We start from the raw sequence: 14719 nt of genomic DNA on the forward strand, positions 1-14719 counted from the left end.
CTACACAATCTCCTTCTTTTGACAGCCATGCATATATTAGTCCCAGATTTACAGGAAACAAGGTGCTTGCAGGATGCTTTTCTTCAAGTAAAATGAGTACCTTATCTCTAATTATATTAGATTAAGGCAGGCCCCACCAAGAAATTAAGCTAGTCCTTAGATGAATCCATAGGGGACCATAATAAATGACACAGCAGAAAGAATTCCTCAAATAGCAAGGTGAATATCCTGCTGGTTCTTAATCATTTCAAAACACAGCGTCTTTGTGCTATGTTAACATATCGCAGCCCAGTACCTGCTATCAAGTCATTGGTCTACAAATGGTAGCTGCAGTTACTACTCATGATTACTACATGAAGACCATGCAGTCTTCCTGTCTTCAGGGAACTCAGAGCCTCTTGGGAGTCAGGATATGGTACACAGGAGGGATGATGATAGTATTCAGTGGGTGCCTATGAAGGCAGGCCTAGCCCAGCTAGATTTGCTGCAGAGGGAGGAAGGTTTGATTCTCGTGAACTAAGAGCCTTGAGGAGGACAAGTCAGCCTTGGCCTTGAGTACACAGGTGTCCTGGCAGAGACAGCAGGAACCTCGGCAGGAGACAATTTATAGGCACATACCTGACCGCTAATCCCCTCTGTGACGGAGTCAGCTCTTCATCCTTCCGAAACATCCCTGAGAAATAAAAACAGACAATTTATCAGTTATGCTTTCTCGCACAAAAAGAAACGTACTTCTTCCCATTCACGCTTGCATCCCTTTCCTCATTTGAAATTCATGCCATAATCCCAATTTTGGTATAACTGGTCCCTTTCTTTCTCATTACAGCACAGGCTCTGTCAATGAACTGAATGTAAAATTAAGAATAAACAGTGAAGGAAAGTGAGCACACTTTAGAAACCTTAGAGTCGTGTCCGACTCTTCATGACCCCATGGACTGTAGCCCACCAGGCTCCTGTGTCCATGGGGTTCTCTAGGCAAAAATGCTCAGTGTGCAGTCATTTCCTTCTCCGTGGGATCTTCCCAACCCAGCGATCGAACCCACGTCTCATGCATTACAGGCAGATTCTTTACCATCTGAACCACCAGGGAAGCCAAAGCAGAAGTCGGTTTTTTTCCTATCTTCCCTCCCTCCGTTTCCTTCCTCTAACAAACAGTAGAAAGTTATGGTAATCTCTCAAACAAAAGGTGGCTAGAATATGACTTTTTCAGTGATAAAAGATTAATTTCCAAATTCTTACCATCATGAATTTCATAAGCCAAACTAGTGATCTTCTGGGTAATTATCATCATTGGGCTGTGAAAAATAAATAAATATTTTTAAAGCAGACATTTAAAATGATACTTATGATATATGAAAGAGTTTATTCTGCTTATATGACTGCAAAATCCTGACATAAAAAAAGATCCCAAGGGATTCTGAAGACAGAACTCCAGAGTTGCTGAGTCTGGGGAAGGGACGGAAGACAGGGAATCTGGGCTTTCTGCTTTAAGAAGAGGCTCGTCCTCTACAGGAGACCTTGAGGGTAGGATTTCAACGTATCTTTCAAGAGGGAATAATCTAACCCATAATGTTGAACCTGAAGCTCCAATACTTTGGTCACCTGATGACAAGAGCCAACTCACTGGAAAGCATCACTTTCCTGATGCTGGGAAAGACTGAGGGCAGGAGGAGAAGGGGACGACAGAGGATGAGATGGTTGGATGGCATCACCGACTCAGCAGACATGAGCTTGAGCAAGCTCCAGGAGACAGTGGAGGACAGAGGAGCGTGGCGTGCTGCATTCCATGGGGCCATGAAGAGTCGGATACAACTTAGCAACTGAACCACCACTGGCGTGAGACACACAGAGCTCGGCCCCAAGAACTCACAGGTCACCCCCCCTCACCTAACAGACAAGATCTCAGAAACCCCGTCACACGATGACTGCTCTTAGACTCAAAGTACCAGCGGGAGACAACTCTTCTGTTCCTAGGTGAACACCACTCTCTCTCAGGAGATTATTCCTCAGCCCAACGCTCCCCCAGGCTGCTTTCAACAGCCAGCTGCCATTTTAACCTTGGAAGATAGTTTACATGCCTTTGAGGATTACAAAAAATTCCTTGAAGCTTTGATTTCTCCAGGGGAAAAGACTTATTCTTCTCACCTGCCTAAATTCATTTCATGCATGCATGCTAAGTCGCTTCAGTCATGTCTGACTCTGTGCGACCCCATGGACAGCAGCCCACCAGGCTCCTCTGTCCACTGAATTCTCTAGGCAAGAATACTGGAGTGGGTTGCCATTTTCTTCTCCGAAAATTCATTTCATAGTTTAGCTCAAAAAGGAATAAGAAAAGACCCTTTGCTCTGGATTTTAATTCTCACATCACCTTAAAACATCATGCTGCTGCTGCTGCTAAGTCGCTTCAGTCGTGTCCGACTCCGTGCAACCCCATAGACGGCAGCCCACCAGGTTCCCCCGTCCCTGGCAAGAACACTGGAGTGGGTTGCTATTTCCTTCTCCAATGCATGAAAGTGAAAAGTGAAAGTGAAGTCGCTCAGTTGTGTCCGACTCTTAGCAACCCCTACCTCTTAGCGACCGCAGCCTACCAGGCTCCTCTGCCCATGGGATTTTCCAGGCAAGAGTACTGGAGTGGGGTGCCATTGCCTTCTCCATTAAAATATCATAAAAACAACCAATAAAATAATAAATTTATTTTTCAACTCAGTGACATAGTAAACTGCTCAGCTCGTGTGTATCAGATGTTCCCCAAAGGCAAATATTAATATGTGCTTTTTGCATGTATGCTCTCATTGTACCCACTGGTCACGTGGCAGACCCAGGCATGCAGAGTGCAGGCTCTCATGAAAGTGAGCTGAGCTGGGGGACTGGGTGCTGTGAGGCTGTATTGCTGGGTCCAAGAGCTATGCTCCTTCACGGGGGCGGAAAGAACGCGGAAGCAGGGTTTCCCCAGTTTGGCTCAGTGGTAAAGAATCTGCCTGCTGTGCAGGAGACACAGGTTTGATCCCCGGTCTGGGGAATATCCCACATGCCACAGGGCAATGAAGCCTGTGTGCCATGACTACTAAGCCTGTGATCTGCAACTAGAGAAGTCCTCGCAATGAGAAGCGTCCTCGCAATGAGAAGCTCGTTCTCCACAACTAGAGAGTACGCTCTGCTTGACACAACTAGAGAACAGCCCGCGAAGCAAAGCAGACCCACTATGGCCAAACATACACAAATAAATAAATATTAAAAAGAAGAGGAAGTAAAAGAAGGCGGAACACATGCAAATACTCCACTCTCCAAATGCTGGCCTCCACCCAGACCACACTCCCTGGAGCTGCTCTGCAAGGGCAGCCTGTCTCCTGCTTCAAGTCTCAGCTTAACAGTCACTTTGCACAAGAGGCCCGTGGGCAGCTGTACCCCCAGGAAGCCACCTCTGCCCAAATGGAACACACACCTTTCACTTTATCTTAGCTTCCTGTTTGCTTTCTTCAAAGAATTTCTCACACTCACGGATGCTTCATTTACCCAGTTACAGAGGGGCTTTAAAAGCTGTCTTCACTCTTTAGAAGGTTCATGCGACAGGGAGCAAATGGTCTGTTTCACCACTGACCCTCCAGCGCCGAGCACAGTGCCTGGCACAGGATACGTGCTGGATGAATATTTCTAAACTACCACATAAAGCCAACCTTCTGAGCACCCACTCAAGATCCATCACTCCTTATGTAAGTTGATTATACTCCCTCCCTCATGGCCACTCTCCTCTGTGCTTGAAAACAGTCACCAGACTGTTCTGTAATTATTGGCTTATTTTTCAGTCACCATGAAACTCACGGACTACTTAACAGCAGGAACCCTGCCCTATTTACCTCTGCACGTTTGATACTGCTGTGTGTGTGTGTGTGTGTGTGTGTGCATGCACACGTTCAGTCGCTGAGCTGTGTCTGACTTTTGTGGACCACATGAACTGCAGCCCATCACGTTCCTCTGTCCATGGGATTCTCCAGGCAAGAATACTGGAGTGGGTTGCCATTTCCTTCTCCAGGGGATCTTCCCGACCCAGAGATCAAACTGATGTCTCCTGCACTGGCGGGCGGATTCTTTACCACTGTGCCACCTGGGAAGCCCTACCTGCCAAGTAACTGGGCTCAAGGTTCTGACCAGTTTGCAAAAAGTCTCAGATCACCTACTGTTTCCTTAGCAGATAATCATTAAGCCCGAACATTTCCTCTGGTTTTAAAGCGGGTGGTCATTCCAGAGTCTCTGGTCCAACCTGTCATGGGCTGGGGTCAGGGAATGGTGAATGTGAGAATAAAATGGCAGAAGACAAAATTATCGTGGTGTGACTGTGAAGGAGTATCTGATGAATGAAAATAAAGAAGTCTGGCACAGGATAAACAGACTCATGAGAGCTCAGTAGAGTCAAGCGGAGGGGAAGGTGGCCAGATGAGTCCAGCACAAGCACAGCACAGAGACCAGGAGACAGAGCGGACTGAAAGGGGAGGAGGACTGGCCTCACCCATCACACAGAACCTCCTGTGCAGAGAAGATGCTTCTAAATGAAAACACTCCCATGGTTTACAAAGAGACCAACAGGGGTGGTTTTCCTAACAGGGCATTGTGCTCGTAAATACCTGAATGGGGACAATCGGAGTGACTCACCTTTTCACTTACACCTTTATTGACATTTTAGCTGTTTGCTTTGCATTCAGTATTTAATCGCCTTCCTGGTCCTAAAAAGTTTGAGCTAGCCCTATGTGAACCAGACTCTCCTGTTTCCCTGGGGTGGAGGCTGCGAGGTGGATGGGGGAGGGCAAGCAATTGGCTTCGGTGCCTTCATCCAGCAAAGGAGGGCCTGGATGGAGCCACCTGTACCTTCTGCACAGCAACATCGCTAGATTGAGGTGGAGTTACAGACACTTTCTCCCCCAGCATTCTACTTGGAACTGGAGAAATATGGAATCCAGCTATTCAAAACAAATACTCAACTGATAAAACAGCTTCAGGTAATATAAAAATATATATACCCATCTGATGTAAAGAACTAAAGGACTCTAGACTTCTTATAATTTTTAAAAAAGATACAAATTAACTTTCTTATTCAACTAAAACATTTACATGCCATACTTTTCCTCTACAATGAGTGAGAGTTACAGGATTTAGTTCTGCCACGCGGTCAAACTCAAACTCTAGGTAAACATAACTAGAGAATGAACGCTGAAGAAGAACAATCTCTTTCTGAATCGTTCTGTCATCTCTAGGAGACTGCTGAACTCTAAGGATACCGCTACAAAGCAACTACAAGCACCGACTAGATACAAGTGGAGACAGAAATGGCAACCCACTCCATACTCTTGCCTGGAAAATTCCATGGGTGGAGGAGCCTGGTGGGCTGCAGTCCACGGGGTCGCAAAGAGTCAGACACGACTGAGAGACTTCACTTTCTTTCTATAGTTCCTTTTGGAGAAGGAAATGGCAACCCACTCCAGTGTTCTTGCCCGGAGAATCCCATGGGTGGAGAGGCCTGGTGGGCTGCCATCTATGGGGTTGCAAAGAGTCGGACACAACTGAGCAACTAACACACACACACACACACACACACACACACACACACACTAGAAACAAGGTCAGCATGCCACCAGGGTACAGGGACCTGACAACAGAGCAAACTGACCTGTCCGCTTTCAGGCATGTCTAAGTACTCAGGGGCTCGTCTGCAAACAGTAAAACCCACTGAAACCAACAAAACCCCTCAGACCTAAAGCCAAAGGAATGTACCTTGAGAGGGGAAGAAAAGGCTTCCGAGAGCCATCCCTCCATCCATCCAGCCCCTTCACTCGCTCATTTTGAAAATAAGTGTCTAATGAGCGCCTACAAGGCACCAGGTACTGGAGACACAGCTGTGAACGAGACAGGATTCTCATTCATGTACAGGGGAGGGACGGATAACAACTGAACTTAGAGGTAAATACAAGCTGTGCCAGCTGCTGCTGTGTGCTGAGCAGAAGAACAAAACAGGGTGGGGAGAGGAGTGCCAGGATGCCGGTGGGGACTGGCCTCACCCAGGGCTGACGCTTCACAGAGAAGCTGAGTCAGGGACCGAGCCCCGCAGAGGCAGGCTCACCTGCACCCCGCTCCGGGTGGGGGGCACTGAGACTGACCTGGCCTGCTGGGAGGCTAGTTAGCATGGGGATGTGGCTGGAGCCAGTGAGTAAAGACAGGACAGATGCTGAAGACAGAAGTGTCGGGATGGTCAGAGTCAGGAGGCTCCTGAAGGGACTCTGAGGACAGGGCTGAGACCCAAGAGAGACTGGGGACCATGGAGGGCAACAGGCAGGGCACTCACTAGCTTTAAATGGGTATATTCGCCCCTGGGTAGAGAGGGCTGTGGCGGTGCTGGGGGGTAAGAGGCAGGTGAGGATGGCATCTCAGAGCAGGATGACAGCACAGACCCTGCACAGTGCATCCCAGTTGTCTTCTGATGGCAAAGACAGTGGGACCTGATGATGATTCGACAGTGGATCAGAATCAGGGCTTGAGACCTGAGGCCACCAAGGGTTTTGACCAGAGGAAAGGAACAGAAGGATGGAGCTGGCTGGGAAGAAATGCAGGAGGAACAGGGCAGGGGCATCGGGAGGTCCGGGTCAGGCAAGTTCAGTGCAAGATGCTGACTGGACAACCGGGCAGACAGGTGTGGACAAGCAGCTGGACATGTGAACCAGAAAACGTCCTGACTCCACTACTCATCAACTGTGGACACAGGGGAGCTGTTTAACTCCCCAGCCTCCAAATTCTTATCTATAAAATGGGGATAATAAAGCCACTGTGTGGATTAAATAAAACAGCAACAGGACAAAGGCCATGAACAGTATCTGAGGCACAGCAGATGTTTGATAAAACCCTCATTCAATAGATACCGGAACCGCTGCTCAGCAGAAGGTACTGGATGGCTGCAACAATTAACTGCTAAGCGCTGTCCCTGAAGGAACCTGCACACTGAAGTAGGAGCTCAACAGGTACATGAGTAGCTACATGGAAAAGTGTTAAGGGCCAAACATTTGAAGAAACGTACAGAGAAACTAAGCAAGTTTATAGGGAAACACCTGGAACAGGAGCCGCTTCATCTGAGCCTCTAGGAGGTTGGACACGCGGGAAGGTTGGGAAGGGTGTTCCTGGCAGACAGAACCCGACGGGTAGTAGAAGAAGCATGAGGACGTGGAAGCAGTTATGTGGCTGCAGCATCAGACAAGGCGGGCAGAGAGGTGAGGCCTGGCACACGGCATGGACTTTGAGGGCCAGTGATCAACTTTTTGAGATCCAACCAGTCCATCCTAAAGGAAATTAGTCCTGAATATTCACTGGAAGGACTGATGTTAAAGCTGAAACTCCAATACTTTGGTCACCTGATGCGAAGAGCTGACTCATTGGAAAAAACCATCACATGGAGGCAAAGACTGAAGGCAGGAGGAGACGGGGACGACAGAGGATGAGATGGTTGGATGGCATCACCGACTCAATGGACCTGAGTCTGAGTAAACTCCGGGAGTTGGTGATGGACAGGGAGGCCTGGCGTGCTGCAGCCCATGGGGTCGCAAAGAGTCGGACACGACTGAGTGACTGAACTGATCAACTTTTTAGAGTCATAAGGGAACACTGCAGATCTCTGATAAATATCATTACATCACACTGCTTTGTGAACAAACATAAAGTCAGGGGGAAATGTTGATGTGTGGCAGAAACCAATACAATACTGTAATGCAATTATCCTTCAGTTAAAAATAAATAAATTGAAAAAAACAATCAGGGGGAAAGGTTCAGGTAGGGAGGGGAACAGACCGAACAAACCTTATTAAAGACCATGCCTGTTTTCTCCGGGGAACTTGAACTACATGAGTAGCAGCCTGGCAGAACGCACTCCCTAACTAAATGTAGGTCAAGGTGTCAGGAGACACCCCCAACCAGCTGAAACAGGATACGCAGAACACTATGGATGGCTTATTGGTTGAATAATTTATGCCAACACTATTTACAACATAGTCACTGGGCACAGCAGAGAGCACCAGGGGCCCTTCCAGGACTCAGCTCAGTGAGCACAGAGAGCCAGAATGAAGCTTTTAGACCAAATGGTCCCTCCCTTCTGCTGACAGGACAGTCACCTAGAGGACTCAGCCAGGCCCCAGCAAAATATACCGCGCCGACCCAAAAAAATGAAAACTGCACGAACACACAGGGGCAGCCGGTAATAAGATATCGACTGAGTATCTGATGCTCTCTGCTTAGCTCTAAAATGTATTCTTGATTTCAATGGAAAATATGTCACATATATCTTTTTTAAGTGGATGCATTAACCAATGCTTCAACTCCACAAAGAACATATTCCAATCAGAACTCATTTCCTTCCTGTCCCCTAAAATCTGTTCGTGCTTCCATCTACAAGAAGGCAAGCATTCACCTTTCTTTTCCTGTCTCAATACCATTTCCTTAACTGAGAGGGGCGTTCCTCATTGATCCACAGTCCCAGCATTGTCATTCTGCACATTTATATCCCAGATCCACAGATCTGTTTCTCTACACAGGCTTCTTGGATTTGGCTATTCCTATGTCAGTCCTACAATATTCAAATGATGTCTGCTTGACAAGGAGTATATGTTTTTATACTAAATCTACTCCTCTCAAACACTTCTAGGCAAACTTCTCAATTTGCCTAATTTCCCTCAAAACCTCAGCCACATTACCGGTGAACTAGACTGTTGAAGGACTAGTTAAAGAACTGTTAAAAGGACTGTTTCTACAACATTGAATGTTCCTCTCTGAATAAACAAGATGCTTCGCCAGTCCTTTTTATGTCCCATAGTAAAGCTTTACAGTTTACTACAGAAAGGTCTACACAAAGGTCCCTACATTTCTTTTTACATGTTTCCTTAAACATTTCATAGTTTTTATTGCTTCTGAAACTCCGATCCTTTATCTATGACATTTTCTAACCAGTTATTGCTGATATGAAGGAAAGCTATTTAACTGTTTTATACTTGTCTTGTACCTATTTTCTGAGGCCAACATGTCAGCTGACAACCTAGCCTTTCAACCTTTCTGCAAAAAGAAGCTTCTATTAAGAGGCAAGTCCCTTTTATCTATTCAGCATTTTAAATGTATCTTGAGCCTATCTCTCTACCTACATACACACACACATACACCCATGCACACTCACAATACTAGTGTTCCACACCTTTGCAAGTAACACTGGCTGACACAGAAGAGCTCCCATGTGATTCCTCAGCAAGAGTGTGGCTTCATTTCCTGTGTGTCTAACTTCAGGGCACTGGAGAGCTTAGCACAAAGAATAGGTCACTAGATTCAGCTCTACCTTCCTCAGACTGCCAACACCACTTTGGATGGCTCCCGTATCTACCCTATTAGGAGCAAGTCAAGATCTCTTGTGATCATGTTTTGTAACACTCAAGGCTTCTAAATGCTTCTTCTCTCTTCTGTGCACATTAAAACAAAAGGGAGCAATTTAACTTAGTTCGGCCACAATGGTCTCCTTGAGCTGATTTGTCTCTGTCTTTGTACCAGTTCACTGATGATGATCAGATGTTTTCTCCTAGTGGATAAAAATTACATATTAAACTGGGAGTTTTACATCAGGTTGTCCATCTGTAAAATGCTATGTTGTATTTCTTTGACACACTTAAATATTTTAAATTATATTCAAGTGAAAAATTTTTATTTTAGTGAAATACTTAAGACCCTATCACATGCATATTGTTCTTAATGTACATTATCCTCTAAATTGTGGGGTCATGTAACTAGTTTTTTCCAACCGAATGGGAGAAAAAGTGGAGCGCAGGCATGCTCTCTCTGGGCTCAGCTCACCACAGGACACGCCATTCCCTCGATTTAATCAAGAGGATTCTAGAGACCCTGAAGGAGGTGGGGCCATAAGAAAGAAGCCTGGTTCCCTGAATGATTGTGGGGAGCAGAGGCCCCCCTCCTCAGTGGGCTGGGTGTGAATGAGAAATAAACTTGCTTTATGTAAAGTCACGGGAGTAATGAGCTTCGATAATGGTTAGCCCATCCCTAGCTAGAGAGTGATGAGAGTTTAGAATGGCAGATAAGGGAAATAAAAACGGTAATGACTAAGATAAAAACGAAGATGGGGTTATGAGGCTCTGACACTGGATCACACAAATTTGTACTTCTACCAATTCTTGTTAATAAACTGAAATATGTTATGTTAAACTGCTTAGTAAATGTGGCAGTTTAAAAATATACGTAGCTAGTTCCTATTTTCATTACACTAAGATGACAACATGTGACCTAGGCTATCTCTCCAAGTTCATCAAGATTCGAGGTGGCCCAATACACCTACTGATTCTGCTTAATAGCTTTTTGCTTTAAGAATTCCTGCTGTTTGTAAGTTGACAGTGAAAGTGAAGTCGCTCAGTCATGTCTGACTCTTGTGCGACCCCATGAACTGTAGCCTACCAGGTTCCTCTGTCCATGGGATTTTCCAGGCAAGAATACTGGAACGGGTTGCCATTTCCTTCTCCAGGAGATCTTCCCAACCCAGGGACTGAACCCGGGTCCCCCGCACTGTAAGCAGACGCTTTACCATCTGAGCCAACAGAGAAGTCCTTTGTAAGTTGATAGCCAACATCTATTCTCTTCTTCTGTATGTCAGGTTACTTCTCAATTCTATTCAATATATTGCTAATTTGACTATCTAGTTTTTTAGTGTATTTAATAAATTTTGTTTTGTCTTGGTTTTATTTGTTCTTTTAGATAAAGTCTTTTATCCAAGTCTATTAAAATCTGTTTAACAAAAGTAAAACCCACTTTGGTATCATTAAGGAGAAAAAGATAATTCATCTTCTGAAATTCTCCTGTTTTTTAACAGTGACTTTTCTTTAAGCTCACACAACATTGGCTCTTTCCTAGTGTTCAACAATTTATTCACAGATGCCATGATTTGCTTCATTGTATTTTTTCCACTTACTTATCCTTCAGTTGAATTTACTGGTCATTATTTATCCTGTACAGATAACTCTAGGCCTACTTAAAAGCAGGTCTTCTGTGTGTTTTCCAACAGAGAAAGCTGTCAGGCTTGACATATACACCGCAGAGTTTTATCTTCAACTTCCCCACTGAGTATGCAAATGTTAGCAGGTGTCCCTTTATAAAGACGGTGAACAAGCTCATTTTTAAGGACCTGGACTGCATTTATCTCATAAGAGACATTCAATCACTTCTGTTATAGGCAAAAGACCCTTCCAGAACCAAGGAAGGACTAAATTTCCTCTGAAAAAAAAAAGGCTGAAGTTATTTCTACCATTCACTAGAATACTGAATATCAGAACGTAAAACATTTCATAGATGTGAAATGCATAAAAGAAAAATACATGTTCAAGTGTATTTTCATGGAAATTCAGACTGACAAAGCTAGTCCAAGGACCTGTGTCTCAAAAGACAGTCCCACAGTGTGTTAAGAAGCAAGAACAAGCAATCAGATGTTACACAGTAGCTGGTGAAACATTGTACAAAAGGGATTCTGAGAAGGGAGGGGGGAAGGAAGGGAAGGAGAAAGAGAGAGGGAGGGAGGGAGAAGAAGAAAAGAAAGGTAGCAAGGAAGCAGCTCAAAGGGGCTGGTTTTCAATAGTTATTAAGTGACTACAAAAATTTCTAACAGAATTAGAACCAGCGAAGTTGCTCAGTTGTGTCCGACTCTTTGCGACCCCATGGACTGTAGACTACCAGGCTCCTCCATCCATGGGATTTCCCAGGCAAGAATACTGGGAAATGGGTTGCTATTTCCTTCTCCAGGGGATCTTCCCGACCCAGGGATCGAACCCAGGTTTTCTGCATTACACGCAGACGCTTTACCGTCTGATCCACCAGGGAAGCCCAGAATTAGAAAATGCTTTCAATATCGGCATATCATACAACAAATTTTATTCCCATATATCGAGAAATTTTTAAAAAGTCAATTTTTTTAAAAAAGGTTATTTTTGTGACTTACACATCACTATAAAAGTCCACTTTACAAGAAGAAAAATGTTAAATTTACAAAAAGAATTTTAAACAAAAAGAGTTTTTCATTTGAACTACTAGATGAAACTGTATTTTTGTCTTTTAACCAGCTTGTTAGGACAGATAAACAGATTTCTGAATCAAAGTTTTCATCTTACCCTGAAAAATCAGCAGAATATTGTCCATAATCAAAGATATAGACTCTAGTGATTTGGCATACTGTGAGGTATCCCAAAGCAAACACGAAACAATATCTGGAAAAAAGAAACAAGCTAGATTAGTGAAATAAAAAGATCCATTTTGTTAAAGGATACATTTTAAACTAACATAGTAACCATATGATATGATTCAAAAATTGTAATCATCACTAGATCTACTCCACAAATGGCTTTCTTTGATAAACTGCAAAAACTCTTTACTGGTGTCTAGTTCAGTTTCCTTGAATTTTGTACCATTTTCAACGGCAAACACAGTTAGTTCCTACCTTTATTCATTTCTTCCTTCTGAACAACCTCCAGAGAACAGACTGTGTATCTGAAAGTCATGCTCACAACATAAAACTGAATATGGTAAGTACTGGTATCTAGCTATTTTTCCTTCTTTTTAGAAAACAAAATATAGTATGAAAATATTTGAAACACACATCAAACAAGTTCTTGGGAGTATTTTTAAAACATGTCCTCAATCATCTAAAATCATAAACAGTGTGTATCAGGTGGTATTTACTCACATTTTATAAACATAAATGTTTAATAATTTTAAACATTCTTAAGTCTTAAGATGTATGGGAGAGAGCTACAATAATTAAAAACATCAGGATTTCCCTGGTGGTTAAGAATCCGCCCATCAATGCAAGGGACACCACATCCTGTGGGGCAACTAAACCCACGTGCTGCAACAACTAGTGAACCCAAGCTCTAGAGCCTGGGCTCTGCAACAAGAGAAGCTGCCACAGTGAGAAGCTCGGGACCACAACTAGAGAGTAGGCCCCCCCACCCTTGCTCAACTAGAGAAAGCCCACGCATAACAACAACAAAGACAAAGCACAGTCATCAATTAATTATTTTTAAAAAAGAATTTAAAACATCGTCTGGGGGAACTAATTTACGTATCAATAGAACAGAAATTCACACACAGACTCTAGAATATATACCACTGTGTAAAATGAAGGCTGTAATGCATATTAGCAGGAGTGAATGGATTATCACCTAATGAGTTAAACAATTTGGGTGGGTGAATGGAGCTATACCTTCATCCTAGATAGATAAAAGAATTAAATATACAGGATAAAACTAAAACACATATGGGCTGTGGATAAATACTCAACTGTCCTCAAATCGGTGAAGGACTTTCTAAACATACATAATATAGAAGAAATCAATAGAAAAAAAAAAAAACAAACCCAACGTATTTGATTAATTTAAAACCTTAAATGTCTCAAACAGGCCATTCAGGAGGTTTTAGGAAAGGGTCCTTTCAAACTTCAGACAAATAGGTAATTCTGATCTACTTGGATTATTCCTGAGCAAAGAAGTCTGCACTAGATAACTGAAAGAATCTTTAATAAGAGTTTAGCACACTAAAACTAATTGTAATTTAAAATAAGATACGTTGACCATGCAAGGTTTATTGGATAAATGCAAAAATGATTCAATATACGAAGCCAAATTTAGTGGTGTAAAAGCATTTACACCTTGAAAACTGGCAAACACTATAGATTATTCAATGAACATGAATTTGAGCAAACTCCAGAAGATACTGAAGGACAGGGAAGCCCGGAGTGCTGCAGTCCATGGGGTCACAAAAGAGTCAGACACACCTTACCGACTGAACAAACAAATGGATTATTCAAACCAGAGATAATCAAACCAAAGCCTGTAGGATAAATCTCACTCCCTGCTTTGCTTCTGTCAATCAAATTTTGTTTGACCACACTCATGGCTGTTTACATGTTTATGGCAGCTTTTGCCTCAGAACACCTGAGCTGAATAGTTGCAGCAGCATCTACAAGGCCCTCAAAGCCTAAAATATTTACTATCTGGCTCTTTATGAAAGAACTTTGCTGACCTGAATCAGAGGCAATGAAGAGAATGCTAATAATACATGCTAAACTTTTAAAAGTATGTCATGACCTGCAGCTATGACATTGTGAATAGCGCCCCCCCCCAAAAAAAACCCAGAAAATCTTATTCTTCTAGCATTCAAAAACTATTATTCAATTCAGCAAAGAAGTTGCTCTTACTCACATTATGGACAAAAAGAGAGAAGTGTGTTTCACTTTCAACTTACTCATTAATGTAAACAAAAATATCAACCAACATTCATTAACTGAACCACATTTGTTTGCCCATGATGTGAGCAACTTCTTCACTGAACCGGAAAAATCTGTGGTCTAATTCTGTCAACTCATGATTGAATTGCGATCATGGATTAGTTATGAGTTTGTCAAAAATCAATGAAAGCATTCTGCAGAATCAAAGATAAAAGAGGGGATACATGTAGCTGGCATGGTGTGAATTCCTTCTGCCCAGAAAAAGGATCTGATGGCTATAGCAGCAACCACCCTGCATCCCTGAAGTAGTGAGCTAACAGGCGAAGGACAGAACTGCAAAACAAGAAAGAAACCTGCCTCTTTAATAAACCCTGTTGAGCAGCTACACTGGCTCTGAATAACCTAAGTCCAGAAAAAATCTGAGGTGCTGGGTTT

The 14719-nt window shown here is 43.4% G+C and overlaps 1 protein-coding gene across 2 annotated transcripts in view; it reads right to left on the minus strand.

Moving 5' to 3' along the window:
- MBOAT2 (membrane bound glycerophospholipid O-acyltransferase 2) overlaps positions 1–14719 on the minus strand; it is a 101920-nt gene that overhangs the window by 15582 nt on the left and 71619 nt on the right. For both annotated transcript variants that reach the window (XM_055401132.2, XM_055401131.2), the window contains exons 4-6: positions 12171–12266; positions 1240–1295; positions 619–673 (exon numbers count right to left, since the gene is read on the minus strand). In XM_055401132.2, coding sequence (XP_055257107.2) covers positions 619–673; positions 1240–1295; positions 12171–12266 — 207 coding nt within the window. The remainder of the gene's footprint in view (positions 1–618; positions 674–1239; positions 1296–12170; positions 12267–14719) is intronic.

This window comes from Moschus berezovskii, chromosome 11, assembly GCF_049115385.1.
Source record: "Moschus berezovskii isolate FMDL1 chromosome 11, NW_MosBer_1.0, whole genome shotgun sequence".
In the NCBI taxonomy this organism is placed as follows: domain Eukaryota; kingdom Metazoa; phylum Chordata; class Mammalia; order Artiodactyla; family Moschidae; genus Moschus; species Moschus berezovskii.